Source organism: Camelus dromedarius, chromosome 5 (assembly GCF_036321535.1).
Source record: "Camelus dromedarius isolate mCamDro1 chromosome 5, mCamDro1.pat, whole genome shotgun sequence".
NCBI lineage: Eukaryota > Metazoa > Chordata > Mammalia > Artiodactyla > Camelidae > Camelus > Camelus dromedarius.
The window spans coordinates 3,683,607-3,710,640 of record NC_087440.1 but is presented as its reverse complement, the minus strand read 5'-3'; the positions used below and the strand labels follow the sequence as shown (position 1 = coordinate 3,710,640).

At 55.7% G+C, this 27,034-nt stretch overlaps 1 protein-coding gene and 1 non-coding gene across 2 annotated transcripts; one reads left to right on the top strand and one right to left on the bottom strand.

Moving 5' to 3' along the window:
- The first annotated feature begins 4,456 nt into the window (after positions 1-4,456).
- Positions 4,457-4,563, top strand: LOC116153772 (U6 spliceosomal RNA). The gene has a single exon (XR_004137650.1). It is a non-coding gene; the product is annotated as a U6 spliceosomal RNA (small nuclear RNA).
- A 5,213-nt stretch (positions 4,564-9,776) lies between these two features.
- On the bottom strand, positions 9,777-17,977 carry SKOR1 (SKI family transcriptional corepressor 1). Its single transcript, XM_031452907.2, has 8 exons — positions 15,692-17,977; positions 14,531-14,621; positions 13,502-13,609; positions 12,889-12,960; positions 11,470-11,544; positions 11,147-11,221; positions 10,570-10,635; positions 9,777-10,062 (listed from the first exon to the last, which is right to left on the bottom strand). Exons 1-8 carry the CDS (start codon positions 17,891-17,893, stop codon positions 9,968-9,970), a joined length of 2,784 nt encoding a protein of 927 aa, XP_031308767.2. The 5' UTR covers positions 17,894-17,977; the 3' UTR covers positions 9,777-9,967.
- Positions 17,978-27,034: the final 9,057 nt, after the last annotated feature.

Sequence of the window (27,034 nt, the reverse complement as noted above, 5' to 3'; positions counted from 1 at the left end):
GGTCACGGACTCCAAAGGCAATAGTTTTGTTTTCTGTTTTAGAGGAGCAGAGCATGGGGAGTGGGTGGGGAGTGGTGAACACTTACACCCACCTACGCACTCACTAATGAGGGGGCTACTGGGGTTTAGGAGTGAACACTGTGGATTCTGACTGTTAAGGCCTCATATGAGTCAGAGCCTCAGTTCCTCATCTGGAAACAGTGGCTTACAACATGGAGGTACTGTGTGGACTAAATGAGAAAACACATATAAAATACTGGCATAAAGGAGGCACTCCATAAATGTTAGATAAAGTGGATTTGTTTTATTTTTAATCTGTCAACAGGTTAAGTGGAGTCAAAAAGGACCAATGTGTCCCTTTGGCAGAAGGCCTTATTCCTTGTTCCAGCCTCAGCCCCCAGCCAGGCCCCAGGGGGAGAGGCCGCTGAAGGCCTGCCCCTGCCACCCAGCCCTCGAGGGGGTCCCAGGGCCCCTCACCTCCCAAAAGCAAGGATACTCCGCATTGCCAAAGCTGAGAAGAGCTGGGTGTAAGTACACATGACATTCCCGTGTTTACTTAAAAGATCCTAATCTCTGGGCGTTTATTTTGGGGATTACAGTGGTGGCTTAAGCTAAATTGAAGTCTTTCCTTCACTTGGCTGCTAAAGTTTAATTCAGTCTAATTATTTCATATAGCATGGACTATAATAGTTTCATAATTTCTAGTATATTAAGCACTTAATATGTTGTGTCATTTGAAATCACATATTAAATTCAGCAAAGCACATTTTAATGAGAGTTAGGTGGTGTGAAAATATTAATACGATGTGATGGTTCATCCTGGCGCTCACATTTCGTAGGTCTGTTCCTGATGCACAGACGGCTCGCTCACCAGGTAAGGGAAGCATTTAACTGCCTGGGGCTCAACTGGGTGTCTGAGCAGACAGTACTCGCTACCTTTTGCTGTACAGCACTTTACAGTGGGATTTCTCATTGGTGCTCAGGACCCAGGAGAGCAAGTAGGGAAATCATTATTTCCATTTTAGAGACGAGGAAACTGAGGCTTACAGCCGGGATGTCACTATGGCCCTTCCTGGCTCAAAGCCATGGCAATTTTTCCCCCTGTTCCACGGCTGCTGTCAGTGTAACCTGGGGGTGAGTGATGTCTGGACTCTGGGGCAGCAAGGATTTGGAGGTGTCACACGTCTCCGACTCCGTCACTCCATAGAGAGAAACTGACAGAGCCACAGAGAAGCTGGCCGACTTTGGACTTGGACTTGGCATTTCTTTGTGTCCTCTCTTTCTGAGCACACCCCACATCACAGCGAAGCCTTAGACAGTAACAGCTCAAAATAATGATGCATCAATTACAGGCTTTAAGGCAACAGAGAGAGAGAGAGAGAGATTTGAGAGAGAGCTTCCCTGAACCCCTCAAACTGTCTTCCCATATTCCTTCTAGGTGCAAAGTTAACCCTTGGAGTCAGAGAGATCTGAGAGCGAACTCCAGTGTCACTGACTAGCTGCGTCACTTTACCTCTCTAGGCCTGAGTTCTCCCCATCAGTAAAACAGGAATAAACTCCCCTGTGCTTCCCTCTCAGAGACATTAAAATGAAGTAGGAAGAGGGTAACAGGTCAGTGGTAGAGCCCACGTTTAGCATGTATGAGGTCCTGGGTTCAATCCCTAGTACCTCCGTTAAAATAAATGAATGAACCTAATTACTGCCCCCCCCCCAAATTTTAACATTAAAAAATAAATAAAATGAAATTGGACGTGGGAAGGCCCTGTGTTGATCTGAATTAAAGGGCAAGGACTCATCCTAAGCTGAGTGAACAGCAGTTAGTGAGTTTATGTGGTGTCCCTTCTCAGCAACATAAATGCATTTTTAACCAGGGCCTTTAGTAAATCAAACCCAAAGGGCTAAATCCCTCTGGGTGACAACAGTGCCTACAGCAGCTCAGAAAAGTAGGCAAAAAAAAAAAAAAAAAAAAAAAAACCACCCAAAAACCTAAGAAAAAAATCCTATAGTAGCTAAGAAACAGTCCCCATAGTAGGCTAAAAAAGAGAAAAAAAAAAAGGCAAAAAAAAGGCACCCTCTCACCACCTCCCACCCTCCCTCCATGCTGGGCCTTCAGCACTCAGGGGCAGGGGGTGTATGGTTCAGTGGGCCCCTGTGGACTGTTTGTGGGATCTTCCGTGCCCCAAAGATGACCAGCATGCTCTGCTCTTCTGGAACAGAAAACAAAACTAGTGTTGAATTTTCACATCTGGCTAATTACAGTCTTTGAAAAAGCCCTCATCTACCCGGGCACAAAAATCACAAGGTCAAAGCTGACAAAGATGTTAAAGAGCACCTCGAGGGCATTTCCCCCACTTTGCAGAAGATAAAACAGGATCAGAGAAGTCCAGGAAGTTGGCTGAGGTCACACAGACAGGTGCAGGGAAGAATGGGAACTAAAATTCAGCTCGCTCTCTTCTGTACCACAATTGCTCAATTAAAAAACAAACAAACAAACAAACAAAAAACTCGACAAACAAAACCTCACCTCTGGCTGAAAATAACACATGCACATGTAGCCAGAAATGGTAAACAACCTGCTGCCTCTCCTGCTGGTTTCCGCAATAAGACAGTTATGAACCCACGAGCTGTACCTGTCACCGCGACACGTGTGTGCATCAACTGTGTCGAAAAGGCTCGCCTTCTCAATAAATGAATAAAAACGTGGATGCTAATTGAAGACTAGCATCATCTCCCATCAATGCTAATACGCTTTTTGGTTATTTGCAATTCCCTTTTGTAAACCTGAGAGAAACATCATTGCCCAAATCAGCTCTTTTCGCTCACTAACGGCCATATTAGCATTCTGAGGTTTGTGTTTGCTGACTGCTTATTTAGAGAGAGGTCAGATGAGAAGCTGGGCTACCTACACCTGATTTCCATTTCACTGAAGACAGGTGGAGGGGTGGGGCTCCAAAGTCCCCAAGGGCCAAGCTGGGTGCTCCCTGGCTGGGCCTGAGTCAGGCTCACAGGGCAGAGCCAGAGCTCCGCCTGGAACACCCAGTACCTCCACGGTGGCTTCCCGAGGGAAGGACTGGCCGAGATGGGTGAAACTGACTCAGGTGGCTCCGAGGTCTTCCTCTGCCTGGAACTCTGACCTATCCTCTCAGGGCTGCATCCCTATCATCAAGTGACAGCTCAAATGTCCCCTCCCTGCTGCCCACCCACTGAGTGGCCTTTATTCTCCAGCCACGCTGTATCCCACTCGTTCTTTCTAGTCTGTCTCAGCACTGAGAATTCTTGTCCCTTGCTGGAAAGGAAGCTCCGTGACCCCAGCAACCCTACCACTCGTTCACCCCTGCAGCCCCAGCGCTCACGTCATACGGGCTGGATATTTGGTGGAGGAATGAAGGAAGGAAGGAAAGCCCGAGCTGATAAGGCCTTGGGAGTATTGTTTAAGAGGAAAAGGGGCAGGCTACACTCCTGGTCCCAAAGCTTTTCTCTTGAGTTCCACTGTGAAGAGGAAAAGATCAGTCTTTGAAACCAGACTTACACCCTGATCCCAACTTCTTTCACCACTGGCAGGATAATTTTGGCCTTGAGAGTTTAACCAACTAGAACCTCAGTTTTAAACCTGCCAGCTGAGGACGGGACACCGATCTGGCTTAAGTGCCTAGCCCAGGGCTGGATCAAAGGGTGGCGACTTTTCCCAGATCGCCACCCAGCCCTCCCCGAGTCACTCTGTGCAAAGCCTGGGCCCCAAAATGAACACCCTCCCTCTTCCCCTTTGGCTTCAAGTGCCGGGCGCAGGTCCTGAGAGCCCCGGGGGAAGCAGCGGCGCGCCCTGACCCCGATCGAGCTGAAGCCGCAGCCCTCGGCCGCCCCTGCCCAGCCCCTTCCGGTTCACGGTCGGCGGCTCCAGCCCTCACAGGGGTCACCGGTCCCAGCCCGGCCATCTGACCGCAAACGTTTCGGGGGTCCGGGACCGCACTTCCGTGGGGACCTCATTGGCACCGCGGCCCCCACCCCGCAAAAACCCTCTGGCCGCGCAGACACTACCCTGCGCGGTTACGGGGGGCACTGTCCCGGGGCGTCCTCCTCTGCCACGAGCAGGGAGGGCCCCGGGCGGGGGGCCGACCCCCGCGCGCACAGCCCGGCTGGCACGGAAGAGGCGCGCGGGGAACGCGCACCACGTGACCCAGCGTGCCTGCCCGCGCCGTCCGCCAGGCGCACCGAGGTCGGTAGGGAGGGCAAATTTCCCATGGTCCCTTCATTTGCATATGGGATGTAACAGGGTTAGGGAGACAATTAGATTTCAGCTAGTCGTAACTACAAAAGATAATGACAGCATGTGTGATACAGAAGGTAGTAACTTCTTAGATACTTTAGAATTAAAAATAAAATTGACAGTAAAATCGCCATAATCGGGAAGATTTTGGTATTATTAGCTTTATATACTTCGTGAGCGAGCTCACTAGTCGTGCTCGCTTCGGCAGCACATATACTAAAATTGGAACGATACAGAGAAGATTAGCATGGCCCCTGCGCAAGGATGACACGCAAATTCGTGAAGCGTTCCATATTTTTGTCCCTGAGGCTCCCTTAAAAAGTGTTTGCATTGAGGTGCAAGCTGAACAGGTTCTACTTTGTGACACAAAGGAGTCCCTGGAGATAGAAAAAAAGTGTGGGTGGTTAGATTCATCGCTCTGCTGTGCTTTTTACATTTGGCTCTTGGGCCTCAGTCTTGTCTTTCAAATCTTGCCTCTGCTTCCCTCTGAACTGAGTTCTGTACTGAGAAACGGCCTTGCTAAAGTTGATTTGTTTCACCTCCAAAACATAACAGGACCTTAATGCTACCATAAACGTTAAGCTGTACTATAACAGGAACTTGGAACAAGACTGACTTCTCAAGCTGCCTCTGAATCTTAAAAAAAAGAATGAAAGAAAGAAAAAAAAAAGCCCACTTCTTATTGAACATTACCACGTCCTTCACAGAGACCTCATTTTTAATACTTCCGACAGTCCTGCCTTGTGGGTATTACTGCCACCATTCACAGGAGACACTGAGAGGTAAAGCGACCTGGGCATGATCATATAACTAGTAAGCAGCTGAAGCAAAGCCTGATAAGACCTTTAGAGGCATAGACCCTGAAAAGACCCCCAGGTAATTCAGTTGCAAATAGCACAGTCCTAATTCTTAAGATGAGAAGGGTGGGGAGGAAAGGCCAACAAAGTTCAGATTTCCTGTGATGCGTTTGTCAGTGTTTTTGAGATGCCAATTTCTTTCCAGGAGAAAACTGCACATATACTTTCCTGGTGCCTGAACACGCACGCAGTCAGCCCGACAGTCCTGCAGTCACTGGGAGCCTGGTTGGTCTGCTCCAGCGTCCTCACAGCGCCCAGGCTCTGTGCTCGCCTCAGTCAAAGCAGATGGACAGACATGGAGCCCCAGGGCCTCCCCACCCAGAGCAGTGTTGGGTCCTCTCCCGGAGGGTGGTCAGAGCCACCCACCAGCGTTCCAGCAAGGATCCATTTCTGTTCTCTTAAGTGGAAGTAACAACCAAAAATAGGGATCTGTGGTACCTCTCGTTGCGACTCCTCGGCTCACCGCCTCCAATGCATGGAGTTAGAGGACGACCTTTGTTTTCCTTTCTTCCCCTCAAGATACCTGGTTCCTTGGAGGCCACTTGGGCAATTGGATGAGTAGTTTCAAAGGTTCTTTTCCGGGATGCCCAACAAGGAAATGACCAATGTTGGTCTGGCTCTCTCTCCTTCTAAAGAAACTCATCATTCTTCATCCTTCTTGGCATAACCCTTGCCTCAACAGAAATCAGGAAAGACACAGGGAATTCCTAGTGCTGTAAAAGCCAAAGACACAGCTGGCTGTCGCAGTTCTGCACAGCCCTATGAGGTAGGTATCCTTTTTGCGTCATAATATTCACGAGGAAGCTGAAGCACAGAGATTCAACAACTTGCCCACAAATCTAATCAATGGCAGAGAAAGGACCGAGACCCAGGAAATCTGGCTCTAGAGCTTGTGCTCTTAACCAAACACTATGTTCCCTTTGGGGGTGTGGAGTGGGAAATGAGACAGTTTAGAATAATACAAAGAGCATGCAGGTCCGGTTCTGCTTTTGTTGGTGATCAAGGACAGGAGTCACATTTTTGCAAAGGATCAAGGCTAGACTTTATATCAGGGTAGCTGAGAATGGGTGGACAGGAATGCACCCAGTGACCTTGCAAAAGTAGATGGGGTGAAGGATCACCCTCTTTGGGATGCAGTTGGAAGGGGAAGAAAGCTTTCCTGTCCTAGGCTGACAATACTCTACCTGCCCCCTGCCCCCTAAAACTAATCCTATTAATGAAGGATCTTCTGAGCAGTAAGCCTGTATTTAATTAACTATGCAAACGAGCTTAATTACTTCCCAGTAGCTATTGTCCAGAGCACCTAAGGATTCCTTCTCCCAGACATTGTCAGTACCCAGATGAACCACAAAGATGGAACCCATTCGTCTACATCTGTTGAGTACCTGTGATGCACTGGGCCCTGTGTTGAAGGCCACAAGGAAGATCAAGATGTGGCCTAGTTGCCGAGGCACCTACAGCCCTCGAGAAACAGAAACACACGACCTAGGTTAACTCAGGGAGGTGAGCACCCTATTACCTTCATGAACCAAGTACCACAGTAACACAGAGGTTACTCCCAGGAATCCAGGGGTCTTCCAAGGGTCATCTGCTGACAGGTTACCCCCATATGCAGAGGAAATGGAGGTTGGGAGCAACTACTGGTTTCTCCCAGAGGAGTGAAAAATCAAGCAGCTTGACACTGTCTACGCCTGCTCCTCCTACCTTCGCTCAGTTTTATCACCCTGGATTTTCTGGGACAGGTGAAGATAGAGACCACCAGCCCTACCCCAGCTCCTCATCAGGGGTCTGGAGTTCTTCTGCTGAAAAAGGAGTGGGAGGTTGAAGAGGCATGTTTACCTGATTCTTCACCCCCAGACCTCAGTCTCCAGATCCCGACCTCCTGTGGGCACCGCCGGAGCCGAGATGTGGAATAAACAGCGGGGAAGAAATTCTATGCCCTATAGCTGGCTCCAGATTCCCCAAGCCCCACTCTTTCTCCCTAAAACAAGACGCCCTAGTCTGAGGCCTTCGGACGTTGGCTGTAATGCCTAAAACGTGTCGCAAGGTGGCAACGTTGTGGCGAGAAATAGACTTTTTTAAAAAGCATGGATTTTTTTTCAAAGCATATTTTCCCTATTAATGTTTCATTTAACTTAATTAGAATCTGGTAAACTAATTAAAGTAGCTACGAGCCCCGCAATCAGCAATAATTCGTATAATTATTGATAATTACATCCATACCAATCGTTTGGTTATTAACATTTGGGGGGGGAACAAACCACTTCTGAAGGGAATCGGAGCCCAGGAGGGCTTTTGCGACAGAGCTTTCTGGGTCGCATCCGCCTACACCTCCAATCCACAGAGATTCCGGCAGATGGGGCGCCCTTTCCGGCAGGTCCCAGACGCCTACGGCGCTTTTCCCGTTGTTTGGGGAATCCGGAAAGGAAAGGTGAAGAGGAATACTTGCCAGGCTCTTCAGTGTGGGCCGCAGCCACGGAACTTTCTGGGAACAGTTAATCCCATTTTACAGAAAAGGAAAGTGCCACTTCCAAAGAAGCGGCTCCGCCCAAAGGGAAAAGGCGCGTGCACTCTCCCAGCCCGCGGTCCCCGCAGGTCCCAGCTCCGCTCGCCCTTGGTACGCCCTGGGGACGCGTGGCTCTCCTCTCCGGACCTCAGTTTCCCCTTTGGTACACTGAAGGAATGATCCCGTTCCCTGGAGGGTCCCTGTCGGGATAATCGCGTGTCCCAAGGCGAGTTCAACCCTTGGCGACACCTCACGGATTACCCGGCGCCCTCACCGCCATTCTCTCTCCTGTCCCGTCTGGATCTAGTACCTCGGAATATCCTGGGACATGAGGGCTCCGAGCCCCAGCGCAGGGTGTCTGGGGCCTGGCGTCCTGCCTGTGCCCCTTCCGGGAGGCCCCGATGGCGCCCTGGCTCGTCGGCTCCGCCCTGGGTCCTCCCGACGACCCGCCACGAAATTTCCGCACCCTCGCAACCGAGGGCTCCCGGGCCCGAGCTGCTCGCCCGGCGGCCCGGTACTGAACGCCCGCCTCCAGGGTCTCCGTCCAGGGCGCCCAGCGCAGCCAGGAGACGAGCAGTGGGGGCCCCGGGGGGTCGGAGGGCTGCGTCGTCGGGGTGGGGGGTCCAGGCTGCGGAGCGCTCTCCTGCGCTGCCTTCCCTCCCACAGCGCGTCCACGCGCCGGCGGGGACAGACGCCTGAATATTAATTTAGAGGCCGAAACGGAGACCTAGGAAGAATTAAGGGCAGGACACAGCACTCCTGCTAGTCAGCTAAGGAGGGGAAATTGGAAGCCAGGACTGAATGACTCCCGGGACCATGCGCTTTCCCACTCGAGCCACACTCTCCTCCCCCTCCAAAGAGCGCGCTGCAGTTTCCGTTCTTTATCTGCAGCCCAAGCAGCAGGTGCGCTGTGGAAACTGAGGCCGAAGGGAGGAGGGGGGCAAGGTAAGGCCTCAGCAACCGCGGCCGTCCCCACGGACTCCAGCGGCCGGCGTATCTCACCTTCCTCCTTGGGCTTCTCGACGTCCTCTATCCCCCTGGGACTAAAATGGACGGAAACTTAAAAACCACCAGGGCTTCCTCCCTCCGGGTAGCAGCGAGGCAGGCGGCAGGGCATCTGCGCACAAGCGGCGAGTCTCCCGCGAGCCTTCCAGGCCTGCGGGACCCAGACCCACCCCCACGTACCTTGTCCCTCCCGCCCCTAGGCCAGGCCGACGGTGCCCGCGCCTCCTGGCAGTTCTGGTTGAACCTGGAATTTCGGGCTGGGCGAGAATTCGGTCCCTGAGCACCCTGGAGGTGTCTTCCCCGGGGCGGGGGGGGGGGGGCAGGTGTGCAAATGGGCACAAGTAAACTCTTAAGAGTCAGATACTTGCGGTAGTTCCTTTTCCCGGCGGAGGCCCCAGGAAGGATCCTAAACATGGGGCGAGGGTTGCTGCTGGGCAAGCTGGGTGTGCCTGGAGGACTGGTGGAGAGGTCGGGGTATTCGCCGCTGCTCACCTGAGCCGGCGCGGTTTTCAGCTTGAGCGCCCCTGAATCCGAGCTGCGGTCCCCACATCCCACGTGTTGCGTGGCCCTCAGCCTGCCTCCGCCCCCCGCCCCTCCTCCAGCCACACTCCCACCTCCACAGCCCCAGGAAGTGACAGATTTACTTTTTTTTTTATTATTAAAAACAAAAGTCACGGATACAGGGTGGTCTCCCCAGTCAAGGTGGTTTCCATCTCGTGAGTCAGTTGTCGCCCCTTTTAAAGTGCTGTTACATCAAGAGATTACAACAAAAAATAGACAAAGCAAAACCCAAGGGGGAATGCAAAACGGAGCTGGAAGTAGGTCCAGGAGAAGGAGGCAAAAATAATTTATAGCATAAATAAATTAAAGTGAACCCAATACTGAACCAAGAGACTCACAGTACATTTATATCCATTGCACATAGCCACTTTGTCGTTAGGAACAAGTTTCAGAAGTGGACGGGGCGGGGAGCGCGGGGCCAGAGAAGTTGCTACATTGTATTCACAATAGGGGTTCCGAAGCTGTAAGGGGGGGCCCCTCCCCTTTTTTACCCCCTTCGGTCCAGTTAACCCCATGAAGTCCGATGCCCCGGAGTTCAACCGTGGGGCGAGATGATATTTACATTTGGAAATGAAGAAGGGGTCCTGGGCTGGGTCGCCCGGGAGGGGGCGGCCAAGGCCGAGGCGCCCGGGAGGAGAGCGGGCGGGCGGGAGGCTGTATTTACAACGGTCCGGTCTGAATGGCTTGTATCTCGCTCTCGGCCGCCGCGGCCACAGGTATTTACAAGAAGAGAGCAGCATGGCTTGAGGGCGCGTGGGCGCGGCCGGGCCGGCCCTAGGGCAACAGCGGGGGCTTGAAGGAGCAGTTACCAGTGCAGTGCCGGGGCGTCAGCATCTTGCAGGAGAAGTGGTGCAGGGCGTCGTGGGCTTCTGGGGAGACAGTCGAGTTGGCCCGTTGGGCGCCTCGCCTGCCTTGCTTTGCCTCGCCTCACCCGAGCGGTCCACGCGCCACCCCTCTACCCGTCTGTGCGGGTCTCACCCACCCGCTTCAGGCTCAGGAGCTCTCAAGGGAGCGGATCAGAAGATGGGAGGGTAGTGGAGAGATCCTGGCGATTCAGAATCACTGCTCAGGTTCAATAGCTCCATTTTACAGAAGAGGAAACTGAGGCACAGTAAGATCAGCCCAAGACCAGATATGGAAGCGATGACCGACTTCCCAATGCTCAGAGCTCAAGGGCTCTTTCTCCCTAGCCCACCGTTCGAGAATCATTTCTCCATTAAAATCAATTCCCATTTCTCTCCTCTCAGCTTCTGATCCATGTAGACCTGGCCTTCCCTTTTCACTAGCCACGTCGTGCATTCATTCATTCACTCATTCATTCGCCAGCACAGCCAGCTCCTGGCACCCTTCCTATCTTTATTCCCCGGCTTCCGCACCTTTTAATTTCTGCTGGATGGCATAGCGCGCCTTCCGCTCTTGGTCAAGTTCGTTACACAGAGTGTCTGGAAGACATGGGAAGTAGCTGGTGAGGAAATGAGACCACCCTAGGGCCACTGGGGTCACAGCCCGGGCCTCACCCTCTTCTCAGCGCTCAGCCCCTGGCAGAAACAAGTCCTGGGGACCAAGGGAGGGGGCGTCGAAGCTCCAAACTGCAGCTTGGCGGAGGGAGGAAATGGCCTGGGATGGCGCTTAAAGGCAGACGGATCTAACCAAAATTAAAGCAAACTTAGGCATTACTTCCCAGGTAATTTTACGCCTCGATTTTTAATTTAGAAACCATGGAAATTGCCGCGATAAGAAGTTCAATCACTCCATGTAATGATGCCTGCAAGCCGTTTGCTGGGCTCGCTTGCCATTCTGAGGCTAATCAGAGTATACAAAGGATATTAAATAAAAAAAATAATTGTTAAATTACCTTCAATTTAAATCCAAATGACTGAGCCAACATTGCGGCTCCTGCCAGACGAGAGGCAGTTACGGCCCGTGCACGCGCTCACCTGACTCCCGTCTTACCTCTGACAATTTGCAGCTGTTGCACCATTTCTTCTCGATAAGCCAATTCCCTCTTCATTTGATCCTGAAAATTATCTGTGCAAATTGATTAAGTGAGAGCTGTTAGGCACAGCCCCCTCCCTCGGTCCCATTTCCCCACTCCCCAGCCCCAGCCCCACCCCCTCCGTCGTTGGCCTAGCGGGAAACCCGGGGAAAGGGGGGAGTTCGGCGGCTCCGGCTGCGCGCGCAGCGGCAGATGCCTGCACCGGGGTCCCGGGGCGAGGCCGGGGCGTGCAGGAAGAAGGCTCTGGCGATGAGGTTCGGGCGGGTCGGAATGGGGGTACCTTTGAGACTCTGAAATTCTCGCTCCAGCTTCTTTCGGAGCTCCATTTGTTCCAGGAGCAGTTTTTGCAATTCGTCTGTGAAGGGGCCAGAGTGGGAGGTAAAGGAGGAGGGTGGTGGGACTCAGGGGGGCCTATAAGGCAGCCAGGTCCTGTCCTGGCCGGCAGCTGAGGAGGGTGAGACTGGATAGTGGAGACCCTCAGCAGTCAGTTTTTCTATCTGCATCCAAAAGATTTTGCGCAGGAAATGGGGTTAGGGGATGAAGTTGCCCAGGAGAATCAAATTCAGGACAGCAGAACGCATGCTAGACTTCTAGGCCCTGGCCCCAGGCACTAACCAGCGTTGTATCCATTCTAAGTTGTTCCTAACTCACTAAACTTAGAGGTTGGCCCACAAAGACTCAGTTTACATCTTCAAATGACAGACCTAATCACTCCCTTCAACGATACAGACGAGGGAGAATCCAAAGTCTTGGACCCCCGCCCTGGAAAAATACACATATTCACCACAGTTTACAATTTCAAAAGGTCCCAGGACCCCACATCCATACTAAGAACCCTCATATACAGCACTAAGGATTTTGAAGGTAATTGCATAGCCTGTAAACTCCATAATTAAGAAGAATGGGAGAGCAACAATGCTTCTCTCCCTCCTCACTCCAATTTCCAAGTCCAACCCCGGGCAGGGGGGCCTTGGGTGTGGAAAGCCTCGTGGATGCCCTCAAAAGCAGCTCCAAAGGAGTGGCAGGGAGCTGCCCTAACCATGGAGCAGTTGGTATCTGGGTCCTCCACATGGGGAGTTTCTCTGAGAAACCCTCCCCTGGCAGATGCTCCAAAAACAGAAAAATGGGAGACAGAAGAGCAAAGTGGGGTGAGAGGCTCCTCTCTCTGTGCCTCAAGCCATCCTCTTTCCCTTGCTTCACTCCTAGGATCCCATTCCACCAACAAGCTCCATCCTCACCCCATTTAGGGTGGGGTGGAGTCATTCTGCATTAATTCCAGGGAAAAAAAAAATAAACCTCTCAGACTTTCCTAAAGTAAATGCCTCCACAAAATCTTGCTATTCAGAAAATGTCTTGTTTTCCCATGAGGTTGAGAGACCCAGATTGTCCCGTCTGATTGTCCACATGCATCAAGTTCTGAGGATCATTACTCATTGCTCTTTCTCAGAAAGGCTTTTATTCAGAAAGGCTGGACCATGGGAACTCCAGGGTGGTTGACTCCCTCTCCCCTCCCCCCTACCCCCCCACCTCTGTGCCAGGATAATGTGTCCAGGGGAGTACACTTTTGGCTCAGTGAAGACTGATTTCCCCAAGAGCCTTGTCGTCTCACACTCACTCCTACAGGAATAACACCCGCTACAAGAAGGCCCCGTCTCCCCCACGCACAGCATATACCCCCATTTCACAGGGTTAACCTCACCTCTGGCCAGGTTCTCGATATCTTTCTCCACTAGTTGAGTTCCCGTGACATCTAGGGTGAGTCCATCTTCACCTGGGACACAAGGGCAAGCGAGAGGGGTTTTCTCCTGGGCGAGGCCTTGGGAGCGGAACCGTGAGCTTCCTGGGAACTGCACTAATCTGGGGACTAATTTCAGACTCTGCCTTCAGAGAAGACAGTTACAGGCATCCAGTATCACCCACCTTTCAAGGCCTTATTTTAGGGGCTATAGCCAATATGTTAGATAGTGACCCACTGGAGGAGAGTGGACCCAGGGAAAACAGGCTACCTTAGGGCAGGAAGTGCCCTTTGACCTGTTTTATGTGGGTGATGATGCTTATTTCCTTCCATTAAGCCTCCTTGCCTTACCCGGAAGATCCCCGAACCCACCAAGGAGGTAGGCAACTCAGAAGGAGTGCCAGAACCTTGCCCACGTTGTTTAAATATTTATCTGCCAGCCGCGAGAGGGGACCGGCAGCCCCTTAGGCTTGATGGAAAACCTTCCTCGCAAGCCGGAGCCAGTGGAAAACCTGGGCGACCTGGGCCCTAGCTCTGGGGGGGGGGTGGGGTGATGCGTGAGGGTCCTAGGGCTCACCTCGGTCTGTATTTGCGGGACTTGGCTGGGAGATACTCCTTTGGTCTGGATAGGATTTCCTCGTTTCCAAGTCGTCGGCGGTCGAATGATTGTCTTCCTTATCTGGCTCTTAAAGGCAATAAACCGAGTTTCAAGGAGAGGCAAAGAAACCGTGACCCCGATACGGCCAGAGCTGCCGCGGTCGGGGCGCCCGAGCCCTAATTAAAAGCGTGGTGGCCGCCGCTGGTTGCTGGCTGCGCGCCTGGGCCCACACCCTCAGGCTTTGGGCCAGGCACCCCCCTCCTTCACGCGCGATCTGCTCATCTCCGGTTCCACGCCCCCTCCCCAGCCCCTCGGAAAAGAGCGAAACGAGCAGCCGAGCCCACCAGGGACGAGCGACCTACATCGTGCGCAGATACTGGGGCACCGCGAGCGCGCGTGGCCGCCAGGTCTACCTGCGCCAAGAACGCGGTCCAGGCGGCGACCATCCGGGTAGCCTCAGCGGGGAAGACACCCTCCCGGGCTCGGCCTGCCCGGATATCTGCGACCCTCAACCCCTCCTTTGAGAGCCATTGGGTCCCGCGCGCGCACGTGCTGGGCTACCCCCGCGTTGGGCTACAGCTACCACGGCGTTTCGGGGGTACCCAAGCGCGCCACCAAGCGCCCCCACCTCCGCCCGGACCAGGCCTCACCACAGGGGACCTTGGGGCCAAAACACTTGCTGAGTAAATGAAAAGACTTTAAAAGGGTGCCAGGAGTGTCTTTTAAAAGGTTTAACCCAGTGAATGAAGTGTATGTGAGCGGTATCTGTGTTCTGGAGAGGGTGGTCTGTTGTTAAGTAACCAAACGATGCAAGTTATTGGGAGTCCTCGCTTAGCTTCCTTTTTCTTTCACTGGTTTTCTTTCCCTCTCCCTCTTTCTCTGGTTTTCTCTGCTCTTTCTTTCCGCCTCCCGTTTTTCCTCGCAGGCCTCCCCTGGCCCCGGCCCTCTGCCCGCGGTCCTCCTATCACGGTTGTCCTACGACCTTGGCAGGGGGGCTGGGGGCATTACCGTGGGCCTCGGGGGTGCAGAGGTAGGAGGCCGCGGGCCCCAGCGCCGCCGCCGCGCTCTTCACGTGCTCGTCCCGCTCGGGCGCGTACACCTGCGGCGGCCGAGAAATGACAGGCGGTTAGGAGGGCGCTTGGCGGAGTCTCGGTGCCGCCCAGCCCTGAACCGCGGCCGGGAGGAAACCTGAGGAGGTGACTGAGGTCAGTTTGCCCGCGGGACCGGAGCACCCCGGGCGGCCGTGACGCACGCGGCGCAGCCCTGCGCCCTATCCCTAGCCCTGCGCCCTCTGAGGCCGCATCACCATTGTAGATCCCGAGTAATTATTACCGCCCTCGAGAAAATTACCCGAAATATGAAGCGGCTTCCAAGCCAAAGGCTGCTCAAAGCCGCCCCCACCCTCTTCGCCGGCCTCCTTTTCGGCGTCTTCCCTCCCGCCCGCGCCCAGTCCTCGGCATAAATGACTCCTTCCGCATGCGGCTAATGATTCCTATTTTAATGGACCGAATGGAAATGTACAGGTGTGCGCACCCATTTTCAAATGGCCAACGATTCCAGCTTAGCAGCACACACACACACCCCACCCGAACCCGCGTCCCTGCCAACCCGAGATCCCCTCTTTCGCCCCGAAAACCGTCTCGACAGTTTTCTGCCAAGGAACCCTGCGGTTCCCAAGTTCGAAGAGGCTCGGAAATCTACGACTTGGGTCAGAGGAAGGTTCCGGGTACCCTGTATTGCGGTTTGGGGGAAAGGCCGCCCTCTCCCCTCCTTTCCCGCTCATCTTCCCCTGAGCTCTGATCCCCATCCAGGCGGGCGTGCTACGCCCTTCTCGCTTTTCTCTGGCTTTTGGTCCCTTTCCCTCCTCCACTTTCTCCCTCCAGACCCATTGTATTTCTATCTGTCTCTGTGTGACAGCCTGTCTCTACCTGTCTCCCCACTCCCATCAACAAAAACACACCACACACATTTCTATCTTATGAAACCCTCAGTTGGGGGGTCCATGGCACTCCCGAAGCTGGGCCTATCGAGAGCAGCCGGGGCCTACTGCTGTTTCATCCGCTCAGAATTAAATTCCGGCTCCCCACCCGGCCAGGACTCGGCTCACATCCCCAAGCTGCCGAGGGATAAGCGAGGAGACACCACCAGCCGCAGGGGCGCGGGGCTCACCTTGGCGGGCGCGGGGCCCCCCAGCGGCCCGCAAGGCTCTCGCAACTCATAGCCGCCGCTCGGCGGGCTCGTCTCAGGTCTCCGCACCATGTCGTCGGTCGCCAGGTCCCCAAATGCGGACCGGCTGGTTGGGGGTAGCCCCGGGCGGCGCCGGGGGCGAGGGCTGCCGCCGTCGGGAGAGTCTGTGGGGCCGTCAGCGCCTGAAGAGGTGGTAGACGGGGGCCCTGCGGGCTGTTCGCCGTCCGGGCCGCCTCCTGTGCTGGGCGCGCCGGGCACTCCGGGCTCGCCCTCGTCCGGGGCGCCCTCTTCGTCGGGAAAGCGGTTGGACTCCACATCCACCTCGGGCTCGTCAGCAGTGTCCACGTCGGGGGAGGCGGAGTGGTAGCTGGAGCTGCCCTCGCTCAGAAAGTCTGGGCTCACGTAGCCGCCGCCGGCCCCTGCCCCCGGCCCGGGCCCACGAGCTGGCCCGCCCCCGTACGCGTCACGGGTGCTGCCGTAGAGCTTGGCAATGCTCTCGGCGTCCTTGACCACAGGCCGGAAGGCCGACACGTACGAGCCTTTGCGTGTGGGCGGCGGGGGCGGCGGGGGCAGCGGAGCCAGCGGTGGCGGCAGCGCCTCGTCCGTGCCGTCCTCGTCCAGTGGCCCACGGGACAGCGCGCTCGGGCAGCGTTCCTCTGCGCCCAGGCCTCCCTCCTTGGCTGGCTCGGCACCGTCCAGGGGCTCGGGGCCGCCGCCACCGGCAGCCGCCGCCGCCGCCGCCGCCGCCGCCGCTACAGCGGCCGCCACGGCCTTGGCCTGACTCTGCGTGGCTGGATAGGGCGGCACCGGGAGGCTGCCTGCCGCCGGCCAGAACATGGGAAACGTCGGGTATACAGTGGCTGCAGCAGCTGCTGCAGCTACGGCCGCGGCGTCCTTGGCTGCCCCGGAGGGCTGGTGACCCCAGAACATGGCCCCGCCATTCGGGCCAGCCCCCGCCCCCGGCGGCAAGTGGCCGGTGGTGCCTGGGCCGCCCGTGCCTCCGCCGGTGCCCCCGCCCCCGCCGCTCCCGGCGCCTGGGCCGCCCTTCGGTTCGCCAGTGCCTAGCACGGGGTCGTCCTTCTTGGGGCAGAGGCCGAAGGCCGTGGGGAAGCCGTAGGGATGAGGGAAAAGCGGCGGGGGCAGCTTCTGCAAGAGGCCAAAGCCCTTGCTGGGCACTGGGATCACCGGGTAGCTGCGTACGCCCGCGCTGCCACCAGGCCCACCAGGGCCCGCGGGGCCGGCGGCTCCCGCCGCCAGACCGAGTCCCCGCTGCGGGTGGGGAGGAGGCGGCCCCGGAGGCCCACCGGCCTCATCCTCGCCACAGCGCAGGCTTTTGTGAGGCGGCGGGCCTGGGGCCATCTCCGCGCCGCACCCCGGGCCGCTGCCGCCGCCCCCCGCACCACCTTTCCCCTGCCCACCCGACCCGCCATTAGAGCCGCCGCCGCCGCCTCCTTGCAGAGAGAAGGTCCGCTTGCGGGTACCTCCATTGAACATGGCCTTTACGTCCTCCCAAGCGTGGCTCAGCTCGTCTGTGGCCGACTTGTCACTGAGTTTGAGGTGTCGGCGCCACGAGTTAAAGTTGGCTGCGTCGGGCTGCGTGTACTTGGCGTCGGGTGTGCGATGCGAGTGGAAGATGAACTTGTTAGGCGAGAAGTACATGCTGCAGTAACCGCATTTGATGCACTTGGCCCGAGAGCTGTTGTAACGCGCGGGGATGAAGCTTCCACGCGAGCCCCAGGCGCACTCGTGCACCACATCGAAGGCGAAGTTCTCAGGCAGTTTGGGTGGCTTGTGCTCGCCCAGGAACGACTTACACAGGCGTTCGGCCTCGCGCTTCGTGATCATGCCGCAGCGGCGCGACGAGATGGGCATGGCCCCGGCCCGACGCAGAATCTCCAGCTGCACCGGCGTACACTGCACGCACGTGATGCCCAGGGCCACGCGGCGGTTGTGGATCTCATTGTAGCTGTAGTTCTTGAGGAGAGTGTTGGAGATCTGCGCCAGGCATAGGCGCTCCTGGCCGTCGATGACCAGAGACACGATAGGCACCCCGTACAGCGACGTCTCGCCCACCTGGTTGGGTTTGAGAGCGCTGGAGCCCGAGTAGGGCTGCAGCTCCTGCTTGGAGTTGGGTGAGGAGTTGCCCTCGCGCCCCGGCCCCAGCTGAGTGGTGAGAGCCTCCATGCCGCCGCTCCTGCGAAACAGAGAAAGTAGAGAGCCGATAAGCCATTTTCAGAGCCTCCGCGGCTCGGGTCCGCCCAGCAGGGCACGCCGAGTTCGGGGCGCGGAGAAACTTGGCAATGGGGAGTTCAAGCTCATTCGCCCCCTAGACGGGGGCTTTTTGTTATTTAGACGTATGTTGGCACCGGAACAAAAGCCCGCGGGGTTTGGAGGAGGAGTAGGGGTATTTGAGACCTCATGAATTACCCCCAGTATCTAGGAACCCAATCCCGTTTTCGGATTGGGGAGAAGGTGGGGCCCAGAGACGGAGAGTGACTTGCCCAAGGCCACACAGCAAAGCCATCGCGGAACCCAGGCTTCCTGGCACCCAGATCCGTGCGCCTTCGGCCACCCTCGCAGCCTACCCTACCCGCCCGGGTCCTGAAGCCCGGACTTCGGGGACAGGCCTCCCCTCTGCTCAGCCGCGCATGCACGCGGGCGGGAGGGGGCAGCGCAGGGAGGAATAGGGAGGGGGGAGGGGCGGTCACTGCCCATCTCCAGACGGCAGGGGGCGGGGTGGGGGGGGGGGCAAAGAGAAGAGGAGGGTCTAGAGGCCGTGAGGGAGGCGGGGAGAGGCTGAGGAGACCGCTGTTCGCGGTGCTGAACCCGACTCTCTACAAAGCATGCCTTATGCGCCCAGCCCCAGAGCTGTCCCCACTGCACCCAGCTCCGTGCCAAGGCGGCTCCCCGGGATAACAGCTACTTTCCACAAACACTTGCTTCTCCTCTCACGCTCGGAGTCCCGCGTTCGTTGAGCAGAAAGATTCTGGCTGGAAGTGTAAACCGTTTTTGTTGTTTTTTTCCCCCAGCCATCAGGGGGATCAGGGTCAAGCAACTCCTAACCACATTTCCTGAATTTTCAGCTGCATTCCAGACCAAAGCTGGTTTCCCTCTGGGTCAGCACGTGGGACAGAGAGGTTCTCAAGGAAGTTTCTCAGAAGCCACTTCTCCTTTGCTTCTAGCCGCCCACTCCCTAAGTTTTCCTCCTTCACTTTACCACTAAGGCCAAATGCAGTCTCTCCAGACTCTGGGCTTCCTCTTTGGGGGAGGGGCCTCTCCTTTTTGAGTATCCTTCATTCCCGGCTGTCCTGATTCATATGGGCTGAGAGGAATCCTGGATGGTCTCTGAAGCCACCACAAGGCTCCATGTCAAAAGTTACCGTCGAACCCAAGCTTTGCTTTCTGGCTGAGGCCGGGAGATAGCCACGACCGACGACATCAGCGAGGACCTGGGGACTGATGCATGGGACCCCTAGGTGGCCCAGCCCCGCCACGTGTCCTCCGACACGGAAAGCTCCCATCCGGCCCATGGCTGCAGGTGCTCCTGCGGCCCAGGCAGCTCAGTCCTGACGACCCCTCCTCTAAACTCGGCAGCAAAGGCAAATCCATTTTCAGAGGGGCAGCTCCAGAAGGACAGGGGATCCGAGCTCAAAAGCCTCATCAAAGAGACTGGGATCTTCTGTCTCCCTACCTCCCTGTTTGTCTAGGTGCCCCTCATCTGTCGATCTTATCTGTCCCTGAGCTGTCTGTCTCTCCCAGGTCTCTCCTCTTTCTCCCATCTGTTTTCATACCTTCTTCAAGTATCAAGCTATTTATTTGTTACCTGTCTGTTTCATCTTTATCTCCTTGGATCAAATTGAAACTAGTTGACCCTCCTTTTGCGTTGAAGTCCCCTTTAACATTTTAGAAAGTAAAAACGCTGTCCTAACTCCCCGGCTGAGGGATCAGCAAGAAAAGCCCCGCATCCCCGCTGAAGGGCTCTCGGGCAGGCCAGGTAAGTGGCCGGAGAGCCTTGGCCCTAGGAAATAACGAGGTCTTCTCGGTTTCCTGAAATCGGCAAGTGTGTCCTGCCCGCATGCAGTGAAGAGAGCGCCTGGAGCCGAGGGCGTCCTCCCCAAGCTGAGGGTCTGGAGTCCCCCCGGGGTTTCCCTGAGTGGGAGGAGGGGGCTCCGGAGACAGGAGAAGGGGGGCCCTAGGAAAGGAGCCGAATTTCGAGCGGAAAGCCGGGGCAAAGGGCTGTGTGCAGCGACAAGCAGCAGCGGCTAGGGTGTCTCGGGGAGCCCTCGCTGGCTGCTGGGGCTTGAGGGGTGAGCGTGGAGAGGGCAACGAGACAGCAGGCAGGCAGCAGAGAGAGTGAGGCGATGGAGTCTTTAGGTATAAAAAGAAAAGCAACCACCACAAGAACCCAAATCGGAACTAAACGAAAAAAGCTGTAGGGACAGGGCGCGAGGGCAGCAGGCTACCGGGAGCGGGTACTCACCGTGCGGCGGCGGCGGGAGCCGGGCGAGCGGTGAGCCGAGGTGCCCGGCGGGAGGAGCGGCGGGCGGGAGTCCGGGATCCGCCGGGCTCTCCGGGTGACGGCGCGGCCCCTCCCCGCGCGCGCGCACAGCCGCGCTCCCGGGCTCCCCGCGCTCACACCCGCGGCCCCGCTGGCCCCTCCCGCGCGGCGCGGGCTCTTAGCAGGCGCGGGGCTCCAGGGCCCTGGGCGCGGAGACCTGTGCCCTGCGCCGTTGCCCCTGAGGCCCCGGACAGGCCCGAAACGGAGGCCGAAGCCTGGAGCGCATGGCGCGGCGACGGGCACGGCGCGGTCACAACCCGAGTGATGAGGCCAGCGCGGGGCTGGCGCGCCTGACAGCTGCGAGCCGGGGCGCCACACCCACTGATCGCGCAGTCACTCGCGCCCTCCCGGGGTCCTCTAGCCCGCGGGCCACGCGCCGCGCCCGCCGCCTCCCCGCAGCCCCTGGGCCTGCGCACCCCAGGTAAGCGGCCGCACACCTGCGCCCTGCGCCCGGCACCTGGGGCCCGAACAAGCTAAGGGGGCCAGGAGGGAGGAAGGGCCCGGGGCCACAAAGTTTGCCTCGAAGAACAAAGTGGAGCAATCCCAGCGCTCCCCACTAAGAGGCCAGGAGCGAGCCGGGCTAAGGCTGAGAGTTGGGGCTAAGGAAGGCTCAGGACACGGGGAGGGGTACTGCAGAGTAGTGTGGGGAGCTGAGGCAGAGACCTGGGTGTGGGGTACTAGGGGATGGCAGCTGGGAAGGGGCAGAATCAACTCTCTCACAGCTTCTGACTTGGATGGGAGGTGTCAGGACAGTTCCAGCCTGGGGAGAGGTGACTTCTGCCTTCTTCACTGAGGTGTGGACTCTGGAACTAGGTTTGGGAGGTCCCGGGCTTTGAACCTCCCCCCACCAACACCAACCAGCCAGGGCTGGAGCCAAGTCATCGCTGGGAGATACCTGGGGTCAACTATTAGTTGACGGCTAGATTACTCTCTTGCTCTCCTGTTAACTCAGTTTCCCCGTGGTGGGGGTCTAGCCCCTGACGCTGCAGACGCCTTCGGCACCTTCCCTCTTCCCAGAGCTCCATCTCTCTCCACCCTCCCTTTTCTCTCTGCTGATTTCTATCTTCACCATTCTTTCCCCTCACTACCCCAGTAGGTCAGCTTCTTCTCCTTCTCTCTCATTTAAGTTGCCTTTACTTCATTTAAGTTGCCAGTCGCACTCCCTCCCTCTTTGCCCGCACCCAGGCGCCCCCTCGCCTCCACCCGCCCCCCCACCCCCCGCATTAAGTGTCCTTAATGGACACGTTAATTAAACTGTAATTAATCATACTGTCCGGCCCAAGTTTGAACAATTACCCTAATCAAACAGAAGTTAATAATGGCAGGCATGGCCCGGGGCGCGGCGGGCCGCCCGGGCAGGGGGCGCAGCGGCCACGGAGGCTACCGACAGTGGCAGCAGCGACGAGCGCAGCCTGTCCTTGGAACTCGGGCGGCGCCATAAATCTTCCGCGGCCAGCGGCGTCGGGTCGCCCTCGCCCCCACCCCCTCGTTTTCTCTCTTGCTCCAGGTTACAGGCCCTCTCCCCTCCTAAACTCCAGTTCCTCTGGGGCTCGTCTCCGCTCTCCTCCACTTCTCCCTTGTGCCTTTTCCTTCTCCGGGGGCTCGAAGGGACCCTGGGAACCGCCTCTGAGGATGCAAGCGTATCTCCCAGGCCTACGTTCAGATAGAGGGGGTGGCCAGGCCTGAGGACTCGTTTGCCACCCCCCTTCTCACCTCCGCTAACGTGTTCTCCAAGGCCGAGAAAGCTACCCCCCAAGTTTGGGGGTTTTGTCTCTGCTGAAGGATCTCTTCTAGAGGGTTCTTGCTCTTCCTCCTTCCTCATTTCCCGGCTTTCTCCCTCTTGGATTTCCCCGCCTTTCTTCCCTCCCAGAGCCTGCTCAGCCCGTTTTCTCTTTGACTCTGGCCCCTCCATTGGCGCCTCTTTCCCAGGCTCTCCCTCTGTCCCGTTCTAACTCTGACGATCTCTACCCCCTCAGCCTCACTCCCCTCGTAGCCTGCTAGGAAAACAGGAACCTATTTTCCACCCCAGTCCGGCAGCCGCCCCCAGCCTCCACCTGCTCATCTCCCCTCCCTCGGCCAGCCTCCCCACCCCATAATTACAATCCCGTTCGGTAATTATTCTTAGTCTCCTAATGATTTTTTAAAAGGCATCTCAGAATTCAGTATGGTGGTGACAACGATCGCGGAGCCAGGACGCCCCCGGGGTAGTGGGGAGTGGGAGAGAAAAGAAGATGGGGAAGGTCCCCCTAAGCAGGGCCTGTCTGTCCTGCCTTCATTGTACTGTGAGGGCCAGCAACGCCTCCGGGGCCGGCCTCTAGGGCATTCCCAGCAAACCGGCTTCGAGCCCTAGGGAATTCTCAGACAAAAGTTCCCTCGGTGTGTTGCCGCACCTGGGCGGTGCAGGGTCACCCCTGCGTCTCCGTTCAGCACCAAGCTGCGGACAGCTCCCTGCTCCCCAGCCCGGGTCTCAACTGGAGAAAGACCGAGGGCGCGCTGAAGGAGGCGGGGGAGGCGCCGCCGCTCGCCTGAGGGGCAGTGATCTCCGGGGAGCGGGTCTTGGGGTCTGGGCTGGGCTCAGCTCTGGATCAGTGTCCAATGGGTTAGTAACACCGCGGAGACCTTTTTACAGTTTGCAGAATCCTTTCTCACAACGGCCCTGGAAATAGGTAGAGATTATTTATTCCCATTTTACAGGCAGGAAACTGAGGGTCAGACGGTGGAAGCCAACCCACTCAGGTGCCTTGGTCAATAAAAGATGCAGGCTGATCTCCCATACCCCGTTGCCTGGAGGGCCTCATTTAGTGAAGGGAGTGCAAGGAATGTGCAGCGCCCTGTAGCTCACGAGGAGCTGCTATGACCGCCCTCGCAACACTCCAAGAGAAGGAAACAGGCCTAGCAAAACCAATTCACTTGCTCAGATGCAGGCAGCAGGTGCCGGGCAGCCCTGGGACTTGAACTCAAGCTCGGATGGGGGATGGTGAGACTCCTCCTGCTCAGAGGGGGCTCTGAGTCCTGTGGCCTTGCCCAGAGCCTGGGGAGCCCGTCCGAGTCGGTTCCCTGGGCCTTTCTGACCCCCACTGGCTCCGATTCTCTCTCTTTAACCCGCTGCGGGGTGCACCAGGGTCGGAGGAGGGTCGGAGGGTCGGAGGGCGGGACTCCAGATGAGGAGCGCGCCTGGCGTGCTCCCCCACCCCAGCCCCAGCCAGGTCCGTGCTGCCTCCACGTCCCCGGCGTCGCGTCCACGCAGCCGGGCGTCCTGCGCCCATTCGGGCTCTGGCTTGGGCTGGGGCTGGGCGGCCGCGCCTCCTCCGCGAGCACATATCTTTTACCAGTTGAATTAACGGCAGTTTTCGTCAGTTAATTAGGTTTAATTTACATAATTAGTACAGTATAAAGAGGATTGGGGATAATCATGGGGTACGTAGCGCTTACTGTGTAAACACGTATTCTGAATTAAAAATCAGATGTAATTAAGGCGCGCAGGCCCTGTTTAGGCAGGGTTTTAATTGTAATGAATTTCTAATTAACACTCAATGATTGCCAAATGCAAAGGGCTGTAAAATTTTCTTGTAGTTTTGCTAATTTATTGTTTACTTAATATCTGGATATTAATCCGACGGCCGGATAGATCCTAGCCTCGCGCTGCGGCCGGCCCCGGGCCGAGCAAATGAAGGTGGCTGGGCGGGGCCTGCTGGCTGAAGCCCCGAGCAGAGGAGAGGTTGCCGGGAGGCAGGGACCACAGATCCCACGCGAAAGTGCTGAGAGGTGCCCACCTCGCCCTGCTGCTGGCGGGAAGGCTGAAGATCCCGGAGGGCCCGAACTTGCCGGAGGCCACGCACTCCTGGTTCCTGACACCCAGACCCAGCTCTTGGGAATCAGAGGCCAGGCCAGCGCTCCTCTCTGCGGACTCCTCACTCCTGGAGACATCAAAAGGAGGCAGAAAAGTCGAGGCCTGGATACAGTTCTTCTGCTGACCCCTTGAGTAACCATAGACCTTGACTTGGCCTCAGTGTGTGCATCTGTAGGATGGGCACACTGACCTGACACTTTGCCGGAGTGAAGAATTGCTTGACTTGGAGGCCCAAGAGCATGGCAGGTGAACATCTCTCTCCTGCAGCCCTGAAGGGATGGCTGGTGGGGCTTGGACTCTGCTAGAGTGTGGGTTGCTTAAGCTTGGGGGAGGGGAAGAGCCAGGATGCCCTGAGGATGATTGGAAGGTCTTTTGGTCTGGCTCTGCCCACCCTGGGGCAGACTAGGAGGGAGCCCAGGACAGACTTACTTGCCCCACCCAGACATAGACGCCTCCAAGGCCTGAGCAGAGGTATTTTCTCTTCATCCTCAAATTTCTAGTTTAGTCCCAGCTGCTTCCCCTCTCCCAAGGGCTCCCCTCCTGACAACCCCAGCTTAGCTCCAAGGGGCTAGTAAGGTCCTTAGCACAGGGGAGCCTCTGGGTGGGCACTTAGAAATTTGCTGCCAACCCAAGGAAACACACCAAGAAAGTTCAATGGTTCCTAGAGGCTTCTGCCCCTTGGTTTCTCTTCCCAGTGCCTGCCCTAAAGAAGACTCAGTGGCCCCTCCTGGACACTACGCAGGGCCTCCTCTAAGCCTGCCTGCTTGCCTGGACCCCTCATCCCTGTCTGTCTCATGCTATTTTACTTTCATCAATGGATTGTTCACTGGTTACTGTTTCCTGCTTTGTTTGTGAGTGTTATCTGTCGCTCCCACTGGAATGTTCTGTTTGCTATTGTATTCCCAGGGCCGAGCACACAGTAGGTGCTCAACATATTTCTTAAATAAATGAGCGAATAACACTAGAGTGTAAAGGCTGTGAGCTGGCTTGCTGGCCACAGTGATTGAATGGTGCCCTTAGTGTCCAGTGGCCAATCTGGTTCTTCAAGAGTTGAAGGCTCTGGGATCCCCTGGGGGAGCACAGAGGGTCTTGAGGTTCTCACCTTCCACACAGATTCAGGCCAGTCTACTCAGGCAGACCCTCCGAAGGCTGGTTCTCCTAGGAGGAGGGGCTGGGCTCTGGCAGGCAGGTGGGGAGCAGCTGGCAGGCTTGCTGAGCTGTCCCTGGTGGCAAGGGCTTCCTCCCCAGGGCTTCTTCCACATGCATGGTGGGGAGAGGGGGTGGAAAGAGAACAGACTTAGGAGCCAGCAAGATTTGGGTTCGAATCCCAGTTCTGCTCTGTTTGAGTCTCCAAACTTGCACCTGTAAAGTAGTTCTTGGCCTCATAGGGTCAGGGATATCCTGGATCTCACATGATGTCGTAAGGATTAAATAAGGTGCTGGGTATACGGCCCATAGGCAGGACCAGGGCTAGGTTGAGTGGCCAGGGCACACAATTTAAGCAGGGAATCAGTCTCAGGCTCCTGAAAATCCTCCCTCCAGTCCCAGCCCTGCACAAAGCAGATGGCATGGAGTAGGTGCTCGGCACCTGTGAGTCCCCCTTCCGTGGCAGACTAAGATCCGCTCTGGACAGCTGCCCGAACATGGGTGGAGTCCAGTCTGCTTGCTGGGACAGCCTGAGCTTTTTTGGGATGTAATTCACATACCATAGAATTCACCTATTTAAAGTGTACAATTCAATGGTTTATTCCCCTGCGTATCCAAAGAGTTGTGTACCATCACCACGATCAGTTTTAGAATATTTTCATCACCCCAGAGAGAAACTCCACACCCATTACTTATCACCCCATCCCCCCACCATCCCTCATCGCCTGGCAACCACTAATCTACTTGCCTCTTCTGGACTTTTCATATCATTTGGAAATGTGCAATATATGGTCTTTGGTGTCTGACTTCTTTCACTGAGCATGTTTTTAAGGTTCATCCATGTTGTAACATGTATCAGTACTTCATTCCTTTTTTATTGCCTAATAATATTCCACTGTATGGCTAACCCACATTTTGTTTATTCATACACTAATGAATATGTGGGTTGTTTCTACTTTTTGGCTATTATGAATGAAGCTGCTATAAACATTAATGTTTTAATTTCTCTTGGGCATATACATCTAGGTGTAGAATTGTCATGTCATGTGATGTACACTGTGTTTAACCTTTTAGGGGACTGACAGACTGGTTTTCTACCATTTTACATTCTCACCAGTAATGTATGAGAGCCCTGATTTCTCCACATCCTGGACAACACTTTTTAAAAATCTGTCTTTTGTATTATACCATTCTAGTGGATGTGAAATGGTATCTCTTGTGGTTTTAGCTTATATTTCTCTGATAAGTAATAATTTTGAGCATCTTTTCACAGGCTTATTAGTCATTTGTACATCTTTTGAGAAATGTTTATTCAGATCCATTGCCCGCTTTTTCAGCTGGGCTACTTGTATTTTGATTATTGAATTGAAAGTGTTTATATATTGTAGAAACAAGTCCTTTATCAGCTATTTAATTTGCAAATATCTTCTCCTGTCCTGTGAGCTGTCTTTTCATTTTCTAATGGTGTCTTTTTGTGGGGGGGGGGGAGGTAATTTTGTTTATTTATTTATTATTTTTAGAGGAGGTGCTGAGAATTGAACCCAGGACGTCATGCATGCTACGCATGCACTCTACCACTTGAGCTATACCCTCCCCTGCTTTCTAATGGTGCCTTTTGATGCACAAAAGTTTTTAATTTTGATGACATCCAATTTATTTTATTTTTTGCTGCTTGTGCTCTTGTTGTCATAACTGAGAAGGCTTTGCTTAAGTTGGGTGATAAGATTTACTCCTATATTTTCTTCTAAGACCTTTATATTTTAGCTCCTAC